The 24506-nt window shown below is 44.8% G+C and overlaps 1 protein-coding gene across 1 annotated transcript in view; it reads left to right on the top strand.

Annotated features, from left to right (window-relative positions):
- The window catches only part of LPCAT2 (lysophosphatidylcholine acyltransferase 2), a gene marked incomplete at its 5' end in the record, with an annotated part of 226525 nt that overhangs the window by 142088 nt on the left and 59931 nt on the right, over positions 1–24506 (top strand). Inside the window, one exon of the mRNA XM_082270732.1 lies at positions 3141–3223. Within this exon, the coding sequence (XP_082126858.1) occupies positions 3141–3223 (83 nt within the window). The remainder of the gene's footprint in view (positions 1–3140; positions 3224–24506) is intronic.

The raw sequence follows: 24506 nt of genomic DNA, 5'->3' as shown, positions 1-24506 counted from the left end.
CTAGCCTTTATCCGGCCCTTCGTGCCCTATTTCTTCCACTTACACCAATAGTGGGGCTATAGTTACTTCCCACCAATGGGACACTCTTCCTCTTACTGACCACCAACCCTTAGGCCATGTATATTCTCATTGATGCTGGGCCTGGGATATTTTCTACCCCCACTGGTCACAATCCAGCCCCCTTAAAGTCTGACGGACAGTAAACTGGCTCTTTGTTTGACAAGTTTGGAGACCCCTGGGCTAGACCATGAAACAGATTCTGTTAACTGATTTGCGATCTCACATGAGGGAATGCAGGAAAGTGAACTCTGAGTTATTCCTTTGTAAAATGATGATTATTTGCAAGGGCAAGTTAATCCACTCATGTAGAAGTGTGTTTTAGATATTTTCAAACTATGTTTCAATGTTTTTTTGTTATTTTTTTAACTTGTGATAATGAGAACTTGCCTCTAATTTGGTACTGTATGTTTTTTTTTAAAACATTACGGTTACCATGTAGCAAAGTGGGGAGTTTGAAAGATGTGGCAACGAAGAGTGTTTTTTTTTTTTCAGGTATATTCGTTTTTCTTTTACTTATTAGCTTTTACACATAAAAAAAACAATCTATTGAAAGGATTGTCTCAAGGTCTTGAATACACTCACACAAAAAAGTATACTGGGAATTTTCATTAACACTCTTTGACACTCAGTTTTGGGATACACACAGTGTATATAAGCAGACAAAGTGGTTGTTATTATGTCATTGTGATTCAAGAACATTTGCATGAATGATATGATTCCACTCCTTGGACATTGCAGTGTACTTTGTTGTTTTTGAGTGAGCATCTTGCAGCAATTTCCTGTTGCTAGACACATGCATCTGAAGTTTATGGCTAGACTGGGCATTCATTGAGCTCACTAGTTATATCACCATGACAGCGGTCCCTCCAGACGCACATATTTTCCATCCTATTGAACTTTCACTGGTGGACATTTATATATCCCTGTGGACTGTAACAGTATGCTGTAATATGATGCAGCCAAGTAACCATTAGAAGACGCATGCTTTGGCAGATACCGGGTTTTTAGGAGTTGGTATTTCTGCATGGGAATGATCTATGTACAGTACTTTGCAATTCATCTGGTGTCATACCTACCACGTCCTGCATTTTTGGATTGCCACTTGGTAAACTTAATGGGGTCCTGAAGTACTGGTTGCTCTTGGGCCAGTAGCAATAGATGGTCAAATCAGATTGAAGTACATCTATTATTGCACAGCGCTATTTCTGGAGAATAGGCATATACACGTGGATATACACACATTTGTTGTTTCTTTTGTCATTTAGCGCACTTGTGCCCTTTAGGAGATGCATTACAACATGGAGCACTGCATCTATATATCTGTGGATTGAAGTTATTATTCTCAATGATGCATGGGATTTATTCTCAGGGGAAGTCCTCCGGGTTTGTGCATTTGGAGTATTGTTGGGAGGAATTTGTTATAACTGGAGCAGACAGAATCTGGGGCAGCTATGCATGGCAATCGTATGGCTTCTGTGTTCAGCTTGCTCAGTTAAAGCAGAACTTCACCCGAAAGGTGAGAATACTGTTTTTCCTACTTCCACTCCGATTGCCTAGAATCATCCTACACCCCCCCCCCCCCTTTGCACGCAGTGGGACACATCACAAGTCGTCTAGTGCATGCACAGTGGGAAACCGACTGTGAAACTGCAAGGAGTCTTACCTGGCTTCCCTTAGTAAACATGCTGGGGCTGGGGACAAAATGACTGGTGAAGAGCTGGCCAGTATGAGGACAGCACTTGAATGTCCATGTATACTGAAAAGTATCCGTAGCTGCTGAAAAGAACAAAGGACCAAACCTCCTCTCTGCACTATGGTAATAATAATACGATGCAGCTGTTCATCAGCATGTGATCAAATATAAAAAACACAGCGCTGACAGTAAAAATAAATAATCCCTCTCCAGTGATCCTCTTAGTGCTAGAAAAACTAATATAAGTGGTATATTTTATACACAATTCTGACCAAAAATCGTGATGCTAAACTCATATAGGAATACACTCTGTATGAGCCTATGCAATATAACCAATGAAATATAGCTGGACAAGAAAAAAGGAGAAAAGAAGAAATAATCCTGTGTAGTATTAATAACCAATAAATATTTCCCAAACAACAAAAATAGTGACAAGCATGTGTCCAGTCAAAGTTCTGTGCCAGAAATCAATTGAATAAAAGAGATAAATGTCCAAATGAAATATCCAAACAAAGAAGTGTATTCTGTGCAAAAACGTGTTCCCTTCTAATATGCAGTGCCAATCCGTGACTTTTCTTGCAATCCTTTAGTGCTCCACACCCCACCTGTGAGTGCATTTACCAGAATCTGTGGACCCCCTAGCAGTACTGCATATGGGTCAAAATGGCTCAAAATGGCTCAGACTGGTAAGTGTAGGCACTCCATAGGACTCCTCTTGAAATGTCACGCAGGGCAGGATAGATGTTAGTGGTCTCTATGGTCCCCCTCTATATTTCACTCAGGGCAAGGAAGATGGAAAAAACCATAGTGTGATACGTTCCAATATTTTTTTAATATTTAAGAGCAGAATGGCAACTTACAAGGCATCAGATTTATAATCGCTTCTCATAAATATCAGGCTGGTACATAGTATTCAAACTCTCCGTGTCCCGTGATAACACTGGGGTAGAATACTTCCTTGTTTGCGCTCCGCGCCGGACCAGAAGTGACGTTCTGACGTTACCGACAGGTGGCTGCTGACTTTAAATTTTGTTTATACAGGCTGAAAATCCTTTTTAAGCTTTGAAAATTTAAAACTAGAAGCTAATTGGTTATCATGCACAGCTGTTCCACATTCTGGATGCTCCAGCTTTGATGAATTTCCCACAGTGTACAATGCTTACTTACAATGTTCACTCTTGGTACAGGGACTATTTGGTAAAAATCCATATGAAACGTTCAATATGAGACATTTAACATTCCACCATGTTTTTTTTTTCTTTGTGTGCTAAACAAAATGTGTAGATTTTGTGATAAATTTAAACTTAATTAGGAGTGTACCTTATTGGTGCATAGACACTTCTTCAACAAAATTAAATGCAATTTACATTTATTTCTTTCTTTCAAGTTCCTTCCGGTGTACATTCCTTCAGAAGAAGAGAAAAAAGATTATTTTCTCTATGCAAGCAATGTTCGCAATGTCATGGCAAAGTATGTATATTTTTATCGTTGCCTGCTGACCTAATTACTTTTTTGACATTGTTTTAGAGATGGTAAAATGTGGTATGGTAATTGGCATGTCTATATAGTACGTTTCTTACTATAGTTATTGAATTACAATACTTGTAAGCTGTAGTCATTATTTACATTACGTCAATGGAGGCTACCAGATTTGCTCACTAAGGCCCCTTTCACACGAGCGATCTGACTGTCGGTTTTTAAGGCGGATCTGATCGGATCCTCCATGCATCCCTATGGGGCAGCGGATGTCAGCGGAGACATGTCCACTGACACCCCCTGCGACCCGCATCCGATCCTGTCCATGAAATCTGGACGGATGGAAACCCTATTTTCCATCCGTCCAGGGGATCGGATGAGAGCAGACAGGCGGTCCGCTGTCATCCGATTCCCCCATAGAGATGCATGGGGCTCCGACACCTCCCACTCCGCACACAGAGCAGAAAGGGAGATGTCACCTTCCTGCTCAGCGGGGATCTGTGTTTACCATCCCCTGCTGAGCAGCACGGATCCACCTACGGAGGCGGACCATGTGAAAAAGCCCTAAGTATGCAGACCCTGCTTCTTAACATAACAGCTGTTAAGAGAAACCTATAATAAATGAACTGCCCCGAGAGCTTCCACTGATGGCTAATCTGTTACATGGAATATAGGCTGTAAAAATGTGAAAGTCACTGCCAAAATTATGTAAAACTTTGCAATATTAGCTCATGTATGTATGTATGTATGTATATGTATATATAGAACTTATATGGTCAAACAAAATGTGAGTGGAGATATACAATATATCACAAAAGTGAGTACACCCCTCACATTTTTGTAAATATTTTATTATCTCTTTTCATGTAACAACACTGAAGAAATTGCACTTTGCTACAATGTAAAGTAGTGAGTGTACAGCTTGTATAACAGTGTAAGTTTGCTGTCCCATCAAAATAACTCAACACACAACCATTAATGTTTAAACTGCTGGCAACAAAAGTGAGTACACCCCTAAGTTAAAATGTCCAAATTGGGCCCAAAGTGTCAATATTTTGTGTGGCCACCATTATTTTCCAGCACTGACTTAACCCTCTTGGGCATGGAGTTCACCAGAGCTTCACAGGTTGCCACTGGAGTCCACTGGAGACTTCAGGAAGTCAACTTCACCACGTCTAAATGCACTTGCTGCCATGTGACTGGCTAATTAGCAGTTAAACAGGTGTACCTAATAAAATGGCAAGTGAGTGTATGTAAATACACGCACACACATACTGTACATACATTATATATATATATATATATATATATATATATATATATATATATATTTATATACACACACAGTATCTCACAAAAGTAAGTACACCTCTCACATTTTTGTAAATATTTTATTATACCTTTTCATGTGACAACACTGAAGGAATGACACTTTGCTGTGAAGTAGTGAGTGTACAGCTTGTATAACAGTGTACATTTTCTGTCTATTCAAAATAACCGAACACACAGCCATTAATGTCTAAACCGCTGGCAACAAAAGTGAGTACACCTCCAAGTGAAAATGTCCAAATTGGGCCCAATTAGCCATTTTCCCTCCCTAGTGTCATGTGACTCATTAGGGTTACAAGGTCTGAGGTGTGAATGGGGAGCAGGTGTGGTAAATTTGGTGTTATTACTCTCACTCTCTCATACTGGTCACTGTAAGTGCAACATGGCACCTCATGGCAAAGAACTCTCTGAGGATCTGAAAAAAATAATTCTTGCTTTACATAAAGATGGCCTAGGCTATAAGAATATTGCCAAAACCCTGAAACTGAGCTGCAGCACAGTGGCCAAGACCATACAGCGGTATAACAGGACAGGTTGCACTCAGAACAGGCCTCGCCATGGTCGACTAAAGGAGTTGAGTGCACGTGCTTAGCGTCATATCCAGAGGTTGTCTTTGGGAAATAGACATATGAGTGCTGCCAGCATTTCTGCAGAGGTTGAAGGGGTGGGGGGGTAAGCCTGTCAGTGCTTAGACCATATGCCGCACTCTGCATTAAATTGGTCTGCATGGCTGTTGTCCCAGAAGGAAGCCTCTTCTAAAGATGATGCACACGAAAGCCGGCAAGCAGTTTGCATTAGACAAGCAGACTAAGAACATGGATTACTGGAACCATGTCCTGTGGTCTGATGAGACCAAGATAAACTTATTTGGTTCAGATGGTGTTAAGCGTTTGTGGCAGCAACCAGGTGAGGAGTACAAAGACAAGTGTGTCTTGCCTACAGTCAAGCATGGTGGGAGTGTCATGGTCTGGGGCTTCATGAATGTTGCCGTCACTGGGGAGCTACAGTTCATTAAGGGAACCATGAATGCCAACATGTACTGGGACATACTGAGGCATAGCATTAACCCCTCCCTTCTGAGGCTGAGCCGCAGGACAGTATTCCAACATGATAACGACCCCACACACACGTCCAAGACGACCACTGCCTTGCTAAAGAAGCTGAGGGTAAAGGTGATAGACTGGCCAAGCATTTCTCCAGACCTAAACCCTATTGAGCATATGTGGGGCTTCCTCAAACGTAAGGTGGAGGTTCGCAAGGTCTCTAACATCCACCAGCTCCATGATGTCGTCATGGAGGAGTGGAAGAGGACCCCAGTGGCAACCTGTGAAGCTCTGGTGAACTCCATGTCCAAGAGGGTTAAGGCAGTGCTGGATGGAATAATGGTGGTCACAAAAAATATTGAGACTTTGGGGCCAATTTGGGCATTTTGACTTTGGGGCGTACTCACTTTTGTTGCCAGCAGTTTAGACATTAATGGATGTGTGTTGAGTTATTTTGAGGGGACAGCAAATTTACACTGTTATACAAGCTTTACACTCACTACTTTACATTGTAGCAAAGTGTAATTTCTTCAGTGTTGTGACATGAAAAGATATAATAAAATTATATATATACTTACTGTAATCTTATGAGGTAAAAGATCACAATTTTCAGTATTAAAAACATACAGCAAAAGACATTTACCTATATCATTAGTATATGACTGGATAGCCAAAATTAAAGTAGAACCTCAGCCTAAAACTAAAATCTCTAAATCTACATGCAGCCACAATCTAAGGCTAGCATATTTAGCCCTATAAAGCAAAAATGGCTATACATACCTTCCAAAGCTGGTTTGGTCCGGTCCCCAGCAGTGGAAGCTGTGTGCAGGAGACAACAGCTGGGAAGTTTGTAACCCATGTGAGTTACTGTGGGGCTTCCATTGTCGCCTGCCTCTTCCGCACCTGCCTACACAGATAAGCTGGGGCTGACACCTCAGTGTGGGACCGGACTAGAGTGGCTTCAGAAAAAGTGTGTATAGCCATTTTTGCTTTACAGGGCTAGATAAGTTAGTCTTAGATTGTGGCTGCAAGTAGATTTGGAGGTTTTTGTTTTAGGCTAAACTTTTACTTTAATATATTAGACCAAAATGATACAGGCTAAAAGAAATGTTACATTTTTAAAAAAAAAATGTTACAAACCTTAACAGGCTAAACTCTAGTTTTGTTTACAGCGGAGTTCCAGTGGTTTTTGTCTTTGTTAAAAGTCAGCAGCTACAAAAAGTGTAGCTGCTGACTTTTAATAAACACAAACTCACCTGTCCAAGGATCCAGAGATGTGGCTGCCTCGCTTCTCTCCCTCTTCTCTCTGTGGCACCAGCATCACTAGTGTGGGCACCTGGCTGTGACAGAAGTACACAAAAGGATAGCCGCTCAGGTGTAGAAAATCCAGCAATCAGAGGTCGGGTGCAGGTCGGATCCGCAATCCTAGCAGCAAATTCACATAAAAGATGAAAGACTGCACTCCGACATGAAAGAATTGGCAGATTTATTCACAATTTCATGAGAAAGACACGGACATAACGGACAGGATCCAAATAGTTGATGCGTTTCACAAAATCACATTAACTTACCCATAACTAAAGACATGCATGTGGATAAACTGCATAAATAGTAATCGGGCAGCTGAAAGTTATCAATGCAAGCAATCGTGTCAATTATTGACATATCTTCCTACTGCAGTAAAAATCCACAAAGGCAAAAATGAACTCTCCTTTCCTATATACATGTAAAAGATATATACTATCAATGACATTTATAGACATACATGCCAAATGCACAAAGAAGCAAACAATATGGATGAAAACCCCCATATACATATATAATGTTAGTGCATAAAGCATGAAAAAAAGGAAAAAAAGATAAAAGACTTCCACCACTTATGTGAACAAAAGACATTATTATAACACCAAAGGAAAAAATATACAATAAAAAACAGTGATAATATTGTGTCTGGTGATATAAGAAAAATATAAAAGAACATTGAAAACATGGGAAGGCTGACAAAGGAAGAAACATGAATTTATGATAATTACTACTTATTTCCAGACACATATATATCAAAAAGTTAACGGATGAGTAGATAAGTAAAACACTATCTATATGTGATAAATCCATATCCATAATTTATGCCTAGTTGATGCTAAATAATACTAGTCTTGCATTATAGTGTGTACACTAATTAAATGCAGATTTAATACATGATTACATATAAATTTATATTCTCCCATCACAAAACAAAACAAACGATCTGGCCTGGACAAAACCTTATTCGGAAGTTCCACATGCAGTTTATCCACATGCATGTCTTTAGTTATGAGTAAGCGAATGTGATTTTGTAAAAAAGGCGTCAACTATTTGGATCCTGTCCATGATGTCCATGTCTTTCTCATGAAATTGTGAATAAATCTGCCAATTCTTTCATGTCAGAGTGCAGTCTTTCATTTTTTATGTGAATTTGCTGCTGGGATTGCGGATCCGACTTGCACCCGACCTCTGATTGCTGGATTTTCTACACCTGAGCGGCTATCCTTTTGTATACTTCAGTCTTTCTCTGTAAACACGCCTGCTCTGTGAGTCCAGTTTACCTTGGAACATATGCTATATATTGACTTTTGACACACAGACATTTGATTATACATCATGGACATGAATGAATCATCAACTAGTCGGGCTTTTAGGAAGCCAAACGATAATCCTTTGAGGAATGATGCACACGCCCTTCTCAAATAGGACAAAGATGATTGTTCAGGGTCCATTAAATAACTATTTCAAAAACTGGAGAAATTGATGGTCAAAGAGGTCAAGGCTTATTGGGAAAAAGTAACACTCATAGAGTATATAGATGTGGAACGCATTCCCAGGGGTCTCCGTATCAAAGTTTCCAACTTTTGATTGATATAATGGGGACATGAAAAAACAATGGACCGATACCCTCTCTGCCTGCTCTTTTGAGCTCATGAAATTGATCATCACATTCAGAACACTTGAGTTAGAAAAGCTACAGGAATATATCTCAATCGTACAGCAAGAAATTGTACCGCTAAAAGAAGTCTCCGTGTTTTCGGATCTAGACCAGAGACTCAATGAATGGGTTATTAAGCTGGAAAAGGACACTATCAGTGGTAAGAAAGAGAATCTTTTTCGGAATAAACTTGACTATGAGGCCAACAATGTATATATATATGGAAAAAGACAAATCAATGGAATCGCTACCATTCCAAAAAGAGAGTGAGCTTTTCCGATCCAGAGACAGGTGCTATGGATAGTTCTTTGGCAGCATCTGCCTCGAATATATCTTCTGATTATTCCCATATGTCCAGAGCAGGTGGTGCAGCCAACACTCCCTCTGCTCCAAAAAACGGCTTACAGAAAAAAGGAAAAAAGTTTCAAAAGAAAAAACAAAAAAAAACAGAGGGGAGGAAGAAGGCACCACGGATCATACGGATTGCCACTATTAATTTAGGACACAGAGGAAATAATACATACGGATAAGGACATTAATCTATCCAAAAAATCTCTCACATCAGGGGAAATTGCTCTTCTCTCAAAAGGTCTGAATTTTTGTCCCCATGCCCATTTAATTCTTTCAATACAGTCTTGGATATCAACAGGTTTATTCGCAATCTGACCCTGCAAAGATATTTTTTGATGCACACAATGAATCTACAGATAAGCCTGTTTCAAGTGAAAATGACATTAATGGTGCAACATCACCTAGGTCGTTTAGAGAAACGTGTGCTATAGTGGATATGGACGAGCTGGCTGCAGAGAGTTTTGTTTCATTGATTTGTGGGGATGAGGGCACTCGCAGGGTCTCTCTTCATGTGCCCTCGTCCTTTTATCCCATACAGTCCCATGCTCCTAAAATGGATAATTTCCAAAGACTAGCAGAGTGGGACATTTTTGATCCGGCCTCTTGTACTCCAGCATTTGTTGATAACAGGGAGGACAATTTGTCAACTAGTGAGAGTAAGGCTCTGCACCCCTTAATGAATCATTCATCTATTGTAATTAGAAATGCAGATAAGGGAGGTTCAGTGGTACTATTGGATACAGATTTATATAGAAGTGAGGCTCATTAGACCATTATCAGACAGATGTGTGTATTCTATTTTAGAGTACTGCTTGGATCTTGAAGAAGGGGACATACCCCAAAAGCTTGTCCTGAAAAATTGTATGTTAGTGCAAATAAAAAATGTATCACGGACAGTACTCAACTGTCTCTGTATTCTATTTTGAAAGGTGACCCTATGAAAAAATATAAAACCTTATTAAAATCATTAGTGGATAGAGGTACTAGTTTAGGAGCTTTTTCTCCTAAGGAGTCTGGGGCTTTGATAACTGATTTTCAAATTTCTACCATTTTTCACCATCTCCCCAAGGTTCACAAGGGCACAAATCCAGTTCAGGGGACACCCATTGTTTCTGCTATTGGGTCATTGAATGAACGCTTGGGGGAATGGGTGGATGGACAATTACAATTTCTTGTACAAAACCTTCCTGGTTACCTTAGAGATACCAATCATCTTTTGAACATTATGGATAGTTTTGAGTGGAAGGAGGATTATGTCTGGGTTACATGTGATGTTTCTAGTCTCTATTCCACATGATTTGGGTTTGGAGGCCATTCAATTTTCACTTGTGCAATACACATGTCTGCCTGACAGTCTTCAGTTCTTTATTCTAGAGGTTTTGAAGTATCTTTTAGGACATAACTAATTCCTGTTTGTCAGGGTATATTAATTCCAAAGGTGTGGGGCAGCCATGGGGGGCTAAATTTTCACCCTCTCTCGCCAACCTATACATTGGTTGGTGGGAGAGGTCCCAGATCTTTGGAGACAGGAACCTCTTCAGAGATCAGATCGCTTTATATTTTCACTATATTGACGATCTGATTTTTGTATGCCATTAGAGTGTGGATTTAAATAGCTTTTTACATTACCTGAACAATAACACACACAATTTGAAGTTTACAGGTCACAAAGATGCCAATATGATACAATGTTTGGCTGTTACACTTGAACATCATGATAACAAAGTAGTTACTCGTTTGTTCAGAAAACCATTTCATGCCATTTCTGTTCATCCCTTTCACACCATAAAAGCCATTCCAGTGGGACAATTACTTAGACTTCGTAGGATCTGCAGTGTGACATGTCATCTTTCAAAAGAGAATCTGGTCTTTTATATAATCGTTTTTTGGCAAGAGGCTATCCTAGGTGGTCTCTAGATGGGGCATACTTTATAGCTCTTAATAGAGATCGGAATAGCCTTCTTGCACCCAAACATGAGAAAAAATTGATTAAACATGTGAATGTTAAGGCAGATCAGTACAAGTCTAGTGATAAATCAGCTATCCCCATCACATTAGCAATTACCTTTAGTTTGGAGTTTGGAAAGATTAAACAAATTAATAATAAAAATTTACTTATTTTATATAATGACAACCTCTGTGCCAAGGTCTTAGAAAAAGGAGTCAATGTGGTGGCTAAACGAGCCAAAACCTTAGGAAACGGTTTGTCTCCTAGCTTTCTTACATCTAATAAAGCAATATCTAAATTCCCCCACATGGCTCCATTTTAAGGGCGATTTCAAATGTGGCATGAGAGATTGTTTGAGCTGTCCACGTGTTTTGCAGGGCAATATGTTTTAATCAACAGTGTGTGATAGAACTTATAATATTGACAATTTCTTCAATTGTAATACAAAGTTTTTGATTTATCTTATTACATGTAAGGTATGCTCTGCACAATATGTGGGCAGAACAATTAGAAAATTAAAGGAGAGGTTTCGAGAACACCTCAGTGACATTAGAGGATGAAAATCCACAAATGTCGCCTTTCACTTCAATGGAGAACATGGAGGGGATCTCTTACTATTTTTGGTACTGGTCAAAGAACAAGTTAAGACACCTTGCAGGGAAGGAGAATGCTTTTCGTCTCCTTTGCAAAAGAGAGGTTTTCTGGATATTCAAACTCCAAACTAGATTACCTAAGGGGGGTTGAACTTTGAATGGGACATCACACATTTTTATGAATATGAACTCTGTTGTTCTTTACATGTGTTTTCACATGTTTTTATGAGTGTTTTACATGTGCTTTTACGTGCAATATTTTTCTAGGTTTTTTATTAACCCTTAATAACTCATCTGGGATTTGTCATATGGATCTGTGTCTGTGTGTGTGTATATGTCCTATTGGTGATGTCTCACCGGACTAATATTTTGTTTTACTGATCTACGGAGTCTTTTTCATCATAATATAGTGGTTGTATTTTTAAAGGTATTTTTTTGGGATGTTTTGACACAATCAATACTTAGGTGGTCGATGGTCTTTTTAGCTTATTTCGATGGATTCATTTTGATAGCCCCCCGTTTTTTTTTTCATATTTTTCCTTTTTATATTTATGTTCATCATATCCATCATAGAGCTTATCCAATTATTATGACATCGCCATCAATCATGATCTCTTGTACAAATAATGCAATTTTTATACAAATAATGCATTTTTACATTTATATTGACATTATATTTATTTATTTATAATTGTTATATAGTACATATAAGAGCAATGATTGGGGCATTTATTTCGACATAAAATGCATTTACCTAATAAGTATTTATTTGAGAAGTACAAACATTTGTTTGTTTTTGCATCAATACACCTCTTCATACAAGACCAGAGGTACACTAGCAATGTATTAGGGTGTTTTCTTTAGGAATTTTTTCAAAGGGTGATTCATAATCATACTTTTGTTTTTTGATGTTTTCACATTTTTATACCATGCAATATAATCCTGAAGCTCCTGAAGGTTTTTGGATCTCTGCGGATCTTTTTGGAACTTCCGAATAAGGTTTTGTCCGACCAGATCATTTGTTTTGTTTTGTAAAGGGAGAATATAAATGTATATGTAATCATTTATTAAGTGTACACACTATAATGCAAGACTAGTATTATTTAGCATCAACTAGGCATACTGTATATTATGGATATGGATTTATTACATATAGATAGTGTTTTACTTATCTACTCATCTGTTCATTTTTTGATATATGAAAATAATTAAGTAGTAATTATCTTTAATTCATTTTTATTCCTTTGTCAACTGTCCCATTTTTTTTATATTTTTTGTACTTTTTTCTTATATCCCCAGACACAATATCACTGTTGTTTTTATTGCATATTTCTCTTACGTCCTCTGACAGTGGCTGCCCACTCATACAGTCTGCACGTCTGGGGATTGGCCTTCTCCACAGGAGTAAGCTAGGCAGAAGATTTTGTTTGAATATTCACAAAACCTTTGTATAGACACACCTACAGGGGGCTGTCCCTCTGGTCAATACCCCCAGCTAGCCTCATTCCCAATTCAGTTTGCTGCTGCCTAGCTTAGGAGTATGCTGGCTTTTCCCTGGCTGGGGCTGCGGTCTCAGCTTTTTTCTTCTTTTTATGTTTTCTCTCTAGAAAAGTATTTTTTCTTTAAAAAAATATAGCTTTTTATTTGTTCCTGCGCTTAGTTATTCGGACGTCAGAAGACTACAGCGTTTGCGGAGCTGGGAATCGCACTGGTTATTCTAGAGCCTTACGGAATCCCAGCCTGCCATTGAGTGTTAGCATGTTATTGGTACGCCCAGGCCTCGCAAATGATTATGTCGAGCCTGCAAAGTTGCTATCTTCGCTGGGATGTCTCAACTGCGGTACGCCCGCGTGTTTCTAGCGTCCCCTTCGGCTGACGGCACCCCCACTCAGGGTGGGAGGCTTCCTGTCGCAGAGCGGTGCCCACGTTTTTGCTGGACCAGTGAGTACCATGATACCCCTCTATCTCTTACCATGTCTGTTGGGGTGTGTATGTGGGCCCTCTGTTTATGGGGATGGCAGTTCGGTATGGGTTCTGTGATGTCCCCCTCATGTCTGTAGGTGCGGTCCCTGTGTGTCCCTTCCCGATCCCTCCGGGGGCGCTGTGGTGGTTCCACCACTGTATGGGGGGTTGCGGGGGTCTCCTATGTCCCTAAGGTGCTTTTGCAACTATTTGGGGAACAGTACATGGTGTGTGGGGGCCGCTTTTGGCGCAAAACCGCATGGCTGCCATTTTAGGTGTGGGCAGGCTGTTTGGCCTCATAGTGAGGGCAGCAGATATTTTCTTCTATGCTTTTGGCGCCGATCGGACGCCATCTTTGGTGTGGGCAAAATGTCCTTGTGTGGACAGCGGCCATTTTCCCAGAGCTTTTTCCATAGACTTGTATTGGCAACCATTTTTTTGTGGCTCAGGGCTGTTTCTGCCTCTAGGGGCGTGACGTCATTTCCTCTTTCTTCTCTTCAGATCGTTCAGCAGCGTGAGGCAAGTATAGCACACTGTGGGGGACTTTTACTGTATTTCCTGGCCTGCATTCCTGCTAGCATTCATTTTTTGCAGTTTTCTGTAGCACAGGACTTGCTCTCCATTTGCGGTGCATTTGCGGTGGGGATCGCGGAAATCGGCGATTTAAAGGGCCAGCGTCATTTAAATTGAGATTGCTATTATGGAGTCCCAGGGTAGCAAATTCCCCCCAGATCTGGTAGAGGGTTCAGGTACCCCTGAATCCCCTGCTATAGTCTCACTTACTGCTGCACTTGCAACTTTAGCGTCAAAAGTGGATTTGTTGATGTCTGACCGGGCTTCTAAGAAGAGGCCTATGCCCTCTCAATCTTCTGATTCAGAGCCAGATTTGGTTGCCACGGACAGCGTACCCCATGAGGGGTCTCAGTCCTCTCAGTCGGATGTGGAGGAGGATGATTCCTCCTCAGGATCAGCACGGGACCACGCTGTGGTGTCCGCGCTTATTAGCTCTGTTAAGGACACTTTAAATTTGGATGATGAGCCCCACCTGTCGGGTAAGCGGTCTTCCTTTGGGACCCCCAAAGCCAAAAAATCGGGTCAGGTTTTTCCTTGTCCCGAAGAGTTTCACGAAACCGTGAATGAACAATGGCGCTGTATAAAACATAATTTCCCGCCACATCTATCTGGTAGCGGGTTCCTTGCTGAAACCCGTGTTAGTTTCAGTAATCTTAGGCTGTTGTGGAGTGGGCCAAGGCGCTTAAGCGCGCTCTAATTGCTGACTCTGCCTCTCCTGCTGCTCTGTAGATGGTGGATCAAATGGGCCAGGCTGTTCTGTACCTGTTTGACGCGGCCTTAGATGAGGCCCCTTTAGTCGCACGACTTTCAGCAGTCACAGTTGCGATTTGTCGCATCGTTTGGTTAAAAAGCTGGTCGGCCGACCAGTCTTCCAAGAAGACAGTGTCTGACATCCCTTATGCGGGGAGTCGTCTTTTTGGGGACTCTCTGGATGAACTGGTCAAGGGGCTCACGGGGGGCAAGAGCACTCTGTTGCCCATGGTGTCCAAGGGAAAATCATTCCGCGGCAAGCGGAGTCCCTCCTTTAAACCTAACCTTTCATGCCTTCAAGGCACAAGACAAAGGTAAGTCCTTTAAGGCCTCTAGTGGCCAGAAGTAGCCTTGGGCGGGCAAGTCAAAAGCCACCCACGCTGGCACAGGGGCTCAGTCTGCCTCGTCCTGAAGGGGCGCCCTCACCTGTTTCAGGGGTGGGGGAACATCTGCTTTGCTTTCCCGAACCTTGGCTGTCCAGGATTCAGGACAAGTGGGTTCAAGAACTCATTCGTTCAGTGTACAAGATCGAGTTTTGATCTCGCCCCGCAGACAGATTCTCTCCCTCAAATCTTCATTTAACCCCCGATCGTTTCCAAGATCTCCGTCGGGCGGTTGAGGATCTCCTCACCCAAGGAGTGGTTGTCCCGGTTCCACAACGGGACAGGTTTCGGGGCTTTTTACTCAAATCTGTTCACAGTGCCCAGAAAGGAGGGCAAGGTGCGTCCGATTCTGGACTTAAAGTTTCTAAACTGATTTGTGCGGGTTCAGAAGTTCCGAATGGAGTCACTCCGGTCGGTGGTGGCATCCCTGAGTCCAGGGGATTTCCTGGCTTCCATCGACCTCAAGGATGCGTATCTACACATCCCTATTTACGAGGGTCATCAGAGGTGCCTCCGATTCGCAATAGCGGAGGAGCACTATCTGTTTGTGGCATTGCCTTTCGGCCTCGCTTCGGCTCCAAGGGTTTTTACCAAAGTGTTGGCTCCTGTTCTAGCCTTGTTACGGATACAGGGGATTGCTATCCTCGGTTACCTGGACAATCTCCTATTAAGGTTGAGCTCCAGTGCCACTCTGTTGCGCGATCTGTCTATCACAGTTCAGACGCTCCAGGAGTTCGGGTGGACCATTAATTTTCAGAAGTCGACTTTGTCCCCTTCTGTTCGTCTCCCTTACCTGGGGATGATTCTGGACTCCGCCCAGGCAAAAGTCTTTCTTCCGGAGGACAAGCTCCGAATCCTGCAGGACAAGGTCAGGTCCCTCAGGGACAAGTTCTCGCTTCGGACCTGCATGCGGTCCCTGGGCTTGATGGTGTCGGCTTTCGAGGCAATTCCATTTGCGCAGTTTCACACGAGATCTTTTCAAGCAGAGATTCTGGTTAGGTGGGATAGACGTCCTCAGTCTTTGGAAAGGAGGATTTCCTTGAGCCCCCAAGTGAGATCGGATCTCCTGTGGTGGCTCCAGTCTCCGGCCCGGACTGAAGGCAAGTCCTTTCGCCCGTTGCTGTGGACTGTGGTCACCATGGACGCCAGCCTGTCGGGCTGGGGTGGAGTTCTGGGCAAGTTATGTGCCCAGGGCACCTGGTCGGTGTAGGAATCCTCCCTGCCAATAAATGTCTTGGAACTGCGGGCAATCAGGCTCTGTTTGCTCCGTTGGTCGGATCAACTTCAGGGCTGCCCAGTGCGTGTCCAGACGGACAACTCAACTGCGATGGCTTACATGAATCACCAAGGGGGCACCAGGAGTGCCCGGGCGGCCAAGGAAGTGGCCGAGATTCTGTCCTGGGCCGAGACGCAAGTCCCGCCGATTTCCAGGTGTGGAGAACTGGCAGGCGGACTATCTGAGTCGCTAGACTCTGGACCAGGGGGAATGGTCCCTCCACCCGGAGGTGTTTCAAATGCTGTGTGCGCGGTGGGGATCCCTGGACGTGGATCTGTTCGCGTCTCGTCTCAACAACAAGGTGGGAAGATTCATGGCACGAACGTGCGACCCTCTGGCGGACGCCTCGGACACGTTGGTGGTGCCTTGGCATCAGTATCGGCTGATTTATGCCTTTCCTCCGATTCAGTTGTTGTCCAGATTCCTTTGCAGGTTGGTCTCGGAACCGAGGTTGGTGATTCTGGTGGCCCCAGACTGGCCACGTCGGTCTTGGTACGCGAACATCATGCAACTGGTCGTCGAGTCTCCCTGGCGGCTCCCGCTAAGAGACGATCTGTCTCAAGGGCCGATCTTCCATCCTGCTTTACAGTCGCTGGCTTAGACGGCGTGGCTATTGAAAGCCAGGTCTTGAGAGACAGAGGTCTCTCGTCGGTGGTCATTCCTATCTTGCTTAAGGCCGGGAAGGCCTCCTCGGGTGAGATTTATTATCGTACCTGGAAGGCGTATTTCGCCTGGTGTGAGTCGCAGGGCTTCCATCCATGCTCTTTTTCGGTGGCGAGGGTGCTGGCTTTCCTGCAAACTGGTGTAGAGCAGCGTCTTGCGCTGACCACTATTAAAGGCCAGTTGTCTGCGTTGGCCATTCTCTTTCAGGGCCCCTTGGCGTCAAATTCCTTGATCCGCACCTTTCAAGGGGTGCGGCATCTGGCACCCTTGCCCCCTTGGGACCTAAATTTGGTTCTGTCCGTTTTGCAACGGCCTCCCTTTGAGAACATCCGGGAGATTCCTCTGCCTGTGCTGTCACGGAAAGTTGCCTTTCTGGTGGCGATAATATCTGCTCACAGAGAGTTTGAGTGTGGCAGTGCCTTAGAGGGGACAGGGTCGTTTTTGCCTGTCTCCTCCTGTTGGGGTTTCCCTTTTTTGTTTCCTGGGTTTTCGCTCCTGTTGACCTTTCTTGTTGCCCAGTGTTTCCTTTTCTGGTTCAGAAAAGATTCTTTTCTCTGACCTGGGTGCCGCGTTGCCTTTTTTGGCGGTTACGTTTTCCCACCGCTCACATCTACACTGCTTTAGGACGTCCCAGACGTGCAGACTGTATGAGTGGGCGGCGACTGTCAGAGGACGTAAGAGAAAATATAATTTTTCTAAGAACTTACCGTAAAATTCTTTTCTCTGAGTCCTCTGACAGTCGCCGCCCCCCACTCCTCTTTTGGGGTTCATGGATCTCTATAGTGCTTTCTACCAAACTGAATTGGGAATGAGGCTAGCTGGGGGTATTGACCAGAGGGACAGCCCCCTGTAGGTGTGTCTATACAAAGGTTTTGTGAATATTCAAACAAAATCTTCTGCCTAGCTTACTCCTGTGGAGAAGGCCAATACCCAGAGAGGACTTCTATTTTTTTCCTTTGGTGTTTGTAAGAGAACATTTGCTGTACAAAGACATGTTCCTGTCAGAAACCGGACAATGGCCAATGCGCATGCGCGAACTCACGCAACCAAGCACGCACGTTCGCAAGTACACGAACGTGCACTGCGCACGCACGTTCGCGGGTTCCACGAACGTACGTTAGACATTGGCGCCAAAGGGACTATTTAAACCCAGCCATTGCACTGCTCTAGTGCTGCTTTGTCTTCAGCCTTGGATACCTGTTTACCTGCATCTTGTTCCTAAGTTCCAGACCCGGCTTGTCCTGACAATTCTCTGATCTCCACCTGTACCGACCTTGGCTTGTCCTGTGACCTCTCTTCCTGTCTACTCCTACTAGCTTCTACGTTACCGATTGGCTCCTGACCCGGCTTGTCTTACCACGCTTCTGCCATTTCCAGATCCATCCATCCTGCATAGGAAGCTCCTCCTGTTACCCAGGAACCCCTGCTTCCAGTACCTGCTGCCTGCTCAACACCCTGCTCATCGGACTGTCAGAGAAACGGCCATGCTGCAACTGGCAACTCCGCCAGTACTTCCAATGGCCGCAATGGACTCAGGCCATAGACTCATTGTCAGTGAAATGGCTGTGCTGCAACTGGCAAATTTGCCAGTACTTCCCATGGCTGCAATGGACTCAGGCCATAGACTAATTCACTGGCCTATAAAAGGACTCTGCTCAGCCCATCTGATTGCTGGATTGTCTTCAGCTCTTCCTGTTTCCTGTGCATTGCTACTTCCTGGATTCCAGTTTGACCCGGCTTGTTTCTGACCTGTCTGCTCTCTCTCCTGGCTTTGATCCACGGCTTCATCTGACCCTTCGATCCTGCTCCAGTGTTTGACCCTCGGCTTGTGTGACCATCCTTGCTCTCTTGTCCTCTGCCTGACTTCCAGTGTACCGATCCCGGCTTGCTCAACGGACTTGCTTCTGCTCAATCCCCTTGTCTTGGCGACCTGTTTGGACTGATACCTGTGTATGACCCTCGGCCTGGCTTTTACCTGCACATTGCTTGATTCCCTGGAGGCCCTGCAAGTTGTTCCAGGATATCCTTGTGAACCTTTACCTGCACTCCACAAGCATCCAGTGCTCCTTGGGACGCGTCACCTCCTGTCCCACTTCCAGGGGTGATTCGCACCGAGCTGCAAGGGAAGCCCTCTCAGCATTTCGGCCTCTACCAAGAAGTGATCTGACAGTACAATCCAGCCATGTCAGAGGCCGACAGAGGTGCTTCCCAGCTCGAGGCTCTTTGTCAGCAAGTCTCCTCTTTAACACAGGCGGTCCAGAGACTGCAGGACGGTTATTTTCAACTAGAGGGTCGAGTGTTGAACCTAGCTGGCGCACCCTCTCCTTCCGACCCCAATCAAACGCCCACTAGCTCCGGGGGCACCTCCACTCAGCAAGGACCAGCCGGCCCTGCGCAGGCAGCCATGGTTTTCCCACCTGAACCCAGGGTACCTACACCCGAACGCTTCCGTGGGGAACGGAGAAGGTTCAGATCCTTTAAGAATGCATGTCTCTTGTATTTAGCCCTTCAGCCCAGAACCTTCTCTTCAGTGACTGTCAAAGTAGGATTCATAATTTCTCTGTTGTCAGAAGAACCCCAGACCTGGGCCCATAACCTCCTTGAGCAAAAGAGCCCCTCATTGAACTCTGTAGACTCCTTCTTCCAGGCCATGGCCCAGTTATATGAGGACCCCCAACGGACTGTTACGGCTGAATCAGCCCTACATGCCTTACAACAAAATAAACGTCCTGTAGAGGACTATACCATTGACTTCCGCAGATGGGCCGCGGATACAGACTGGAATGAGCCAGCACTCAAGTACCAGTACCGTCACGGATTGTCTGAAGCCCTTAAGGACGAGTTAGCTCGGGTAGAAACCCCTACGTCTTTGGAAGGTCTAATCTCACTGGCAATCCAACTGGACAGGCGCCTGCGGGAGAGACGCTCAGAGCGCCTTCAAGGGGCCCGACCTACCTGGGTTCTCCCGAAAGTCCCACTTGCTGCTTCACCCCATCCTGGGCCTTCTGTCTCCGGGGGATCAGAAGGAGAACCCATGCAGATTGGTCTAATCCGTTCTGCCTTGACCCCCGAGGAAAGACAACGTCGCCGTCAAGCTAACCTCTGCCTTTATTGTGGGGAATCTGGCCACTTCCTACGCAATTGTCCTGTGAGACCCAGTAAGTCCTATTCACGGCCTCTGCTGAACTGTCAAGTCGCTGGGTCATCCCCTACTCATCTTATTCTCCCTGTCTCCCTACAGGTAGCAGAAAAGAAGATTCGGCTTCTGGCGATCGTTGATTCTGGGGCATGTAGTTGCTTTCTGGACCGTTCTTTAGCTCAAAGACTGTGTGTCCCCATGCAAGCTAAGGAACAGCGACTCCATATTCTTCTGGCTGATGGTTCTTTGCCCAGTTCCGGGCCTGTTACTGAAGAGACGTGCCCCATCTTCACCACGACAGATTCTCTTCACCAGGAATTCCTCCGATTTGACGTCCTTTCCTCACCAATGTTTCCCATTATTTTAGGACTTCCCTGGCTACAGGCCCACAACCCACAGATTGATTGGGTTAAGAGAAGGATCTCCTTCACGTCTAATTACTGCCTGAACCATTGTTTCCTACCTGGATCTGATACTTCTGCTGCTTGCCTGGCCGTCCAACCAGTACATGATCTCCCGGAAAATGTCCCCGCAGTTTATGAGGAATTCATGGACGTATTTGATAAGAAAAAGGCTGAAGCTCTGCCTCCTCACAGGCCTTATGATTGCCCTGTAGAACTTCTGCCTGGAGCCGAGATTCCTTTCGGAAGGATATTCCCGTTATCTGAGAAGGAGCTGGAAACCCTCCGGATTTATATTAACGAAAATTTGGAAAAGGGTTTTATCCGCCCCTCCTCCTCACCAGCAGGGGCCGGGATATTCTTTGTCGAAAAAAAGGATGGCACACTAAGACCTTGTGTAGATTACCGGGAGCTTAATAAAATTACTATTAAAAACCGGTATCCTCTACCTCTTATCCCAGAACTGTTTCAACGTTTCCGGGCAGCTCGGATCTTTACCAAATTGGATCTCCGTGGAGCTTACAACCTTGTTCGCATTAGGAAAGGAGATGAGTGGAAGACGGCGTTCAGAACGCGGTTTGGCCATTTTGAATACCTGGTCATGCCTTTCGGGCTGTGTAACGCCCCTGCTACCTTCCAACATCTAGTTAATGACATTTTTAGGGAATTCCTGGATCTCTTTCTGATTGTCTACCTAGATGACATACTCATTTTTTCCTCCACTCTGGAACTCCACCGGACCCATGTTAAAAAGGTACTATTTACTTTAAGGAAACACGGACTTTATGTGAAACCAGAGAAATGCGAATTCGAGAAAGACTCCATTCAATTCCTGGGTCTCATTATCTCAACAAACGGCATTTCCATGGATCCACAGAAAGTGCAGTCAATTCTCGATTGGCCAGCCCCCTGTGATAAGAAAGGAGTTCAACGCTTTGTGGGGTTTGCTAACTTCTATCGGAGGTTCGTGAAGGGGTTCTCTATGATTATCTCCCCCATTACCCAATTGACCCGCCAACAGGTCCGTTTCCATTGGTCACAGGAAGCTCAAACGGCCTTTGACAAACTGAAGACGTTGTTCACCTCAGCACCTATTCTCCAGCATCCTGATCCAACCCTACCTTATGTGCTTGAAGTGGATGCTTCAGAAATAGCCACTGGAGCAATCTTATCTCAAAGACAAGGCCCGAAGACTCTTCTGCACCCTGTGGCTTTCTTTTCCCGGAAGATGACACCTCCGGAGAGAAACTATGACGTAGGGGATCGGGAACTCTTGGCCATCAAATGTGCCTTGGAAGAGTGGAGATACTTGCTTGAAGGGGCTACTCATCCCATTTTAATATTCACAGACCACAAAAACCTGGAATACCTCAGGACAGCAAGACGCCTGAGACCCCGTCAAGCTCGATGGGCCTTGTTCTTTTCCCGGTTTAATTTTCATCTTACTTACAGGCCAGGGTCCAAGAACGGAAAAGCAGACGCCTTGTCCAGAATGTTTCCAGATACCCCAAACACAGCCGAACCTAACACCATCCTCTCGGCTCAAAATTTTTTGCTTATTCAAACGGATCTGCAATCAGCAATTAAGCAAGCCTCAGTTCAATGTCTCGAGCCTGGGACCTCTTCCTTGGAAAAACGCGGGGGATTCTTGTGGTTCCAAGAAAGGATTTTTGTTCCTTCACAGATCAGACTACAGGTCCTAAAGACTTTGCATGATCACAAGCTTGCCGGGCACTTCGGGGTCAGGAAGACATGTGAACTCATTCAGCGCCACTTTTGGTGGCCCAATTTAGTTCGGGACTGTAAATCCTATGTGGGTTCTTGTATTACGTGTCAGCGTAACAAGGGGGCTAAGACCAAGTCCTGGGGCCTGTTAAGGCCATTGCCCATCCCGGAACAGCCCTGGAAGCAACTTTCCATGGATTTTATAGTGGAATTACCACCTTCAGAAGGTTTCACTACTGTCCTGGTGGTGGTGGACCGTCTCTCGAAGATGGCGCACTTTTTGCCTATGATTGGCACACCTTCTGCCGTGGAAACAGCTAACATGTTTATTAAAGAAGTGGTCAGGCTACACGGTCTCCCGGACAGTATAGTATCGGACAGAGGCGTCCAATTCACTTCCAAATTCTGGAAAGAGCTTTGCAAATCCTTGTCCATTAAGATATGCCTATCATCAGCCTACCACCCGCAGAGTAATGGTCAAACGGAAAGGACCAACCAGACCCTTGAACAATACCTACGTTGCTTTTGCACTTGCTCCCAAGATAACTGGGTCTCTTTACTTCCGTGCGCGGAATTCGCGTATAATAACGCCCTGCATTCTGCAACCAACCAGACCCCGTTCTGGGTGAATTACGGGTTCCATCCTTCTTTTTTGCCCAGTGCTTTCTCAGAAACATCAGTTCCTGCAGTGCAAGACCGGATAATGGCTATCAGGGATAACTACCGGGTGCTACAGGACTCCATATCCAAAGCCCAACAGGAGTACAAGAAATTTTATGACCGCAAGAAAAAGGAAAATCCTATGTATAAGGTCGGGGATAAGGTGTGGCTCTCCTCAAACAACCTACGACTATCTTGCCCTTCTAAAAAGTTGGGACCAAGGTTTATTGGGCCTTTTAGAATCAAAAGGATGATAAACCCTGTGGCTTTTGAACTGGCTTTACCTAATTCATACAAGATCCATCCTGTATTCCATGTTTCCCTGCTAAAGCCTGCAATTTCTAGCCCTTTCCCAGGGAGGGAAGAATTGCCTCCACCTCCAGTTTCAGTGGAGGGTGAACCTGAATATGAAGTGGAAACCATTCTGGATTGTCGAAGAAGGGGTGAGCTCATACAGTATCTTATTAAATGGAAAGGTTACCCCACTGAAGACAATTCCTGGGAACCCGCTAGTAACCTGCATGCCCCCAGGCTGGTACAGGAATTCCACAGGAGATTCCCGGAAAGATTGGCCCGGTTGGGCATCCGGAGGCTGCCCCTTGGGGGGGGGCACTGTCAGAGAAACGGCCATGCTGCAACTGGCAACTCCGCCAGTACTTCCAATGGCCGCAATGGACTCAGGCCATAGACTCATTGTCAGTGAAATGGCTGTGCTGCAACTGGCAAATTTGCCAGTACTTCCCATGGCTGCAATGGACTCAGGCCATAGACTAATTCACTGGCCTATAAAAGGACTCTGCTCAGCCCATCTGATTGCTGGATTGTCTTCAGCTCTTCCTGTTTCCTGTGCATTGCTACTTCCTGGATTCCAGTTTGACCCGGCTTGTTTCTGACCTGTCTGCTCTCTCTCCTGGCTTTGATCCACGGCTTCATCTGACCCTTCGATCCTGCTCCAGTGTTTGACCCTCGGCTTGTGTGACCATCCTTGCTCTCTTGTCCTCTGCCTGACTTCCAGTGTACCGATCCCGGCTTGCTCAACGGACTTGCTTCTGCTCAATCCCCTTGTCTTGGCGACCTGTTTGGACTGATACCTGTGTATGACCCTCGGCCTGGCTTTTACCTGCACATTGCTTGATTCCCTGGAGGCCCTGCAAGTTGTTCCAGGATATCCTTGTGAACCTTTACCTGCACTCCACAAGCATCCAGTGCTCCTTGGGACGCGTCACCTCCTGTCCCACTTCCAGGGGTGATTCGCACCGAGCTGCAAGGGAAGCCCTCTCAGCATTTCGGCCTCTACCAAGAAGTGATCTGACACGGACTTCTCTGGCAAACTTCACCAGTAGCCATCGTCCGCTCCAAGCAAGTCTCCAAGCGCTCGTGCTACTCTACACTCAGGTATCAGGGGTCCCGAGTCGGAGGCGCAAGGGAGGCCTTCCTCACAGTGTCAGGCTCATCTCCAGGTACGTGATAGTACAAAGCAGCCAGATGTCTGAGCCTGACCGAGGAACCTCCCCTATGG

Source organism: Pelophylax lessonae (genome assembly GCF_965119305.1).
Source record: "Pelophylax lessonae genome assembly, chromosome: 10".
Lineage (NCBI taxonomy): Eukaryota > Metazoa > Chordata > Amphibia > Anura > Ranidae > Pelophylax > Pelophylax lessonae.
Note: the sequence above shows the minus strand (reverse complement) of the source record. Positions and strands in the feature narration are given on the sequence as shown.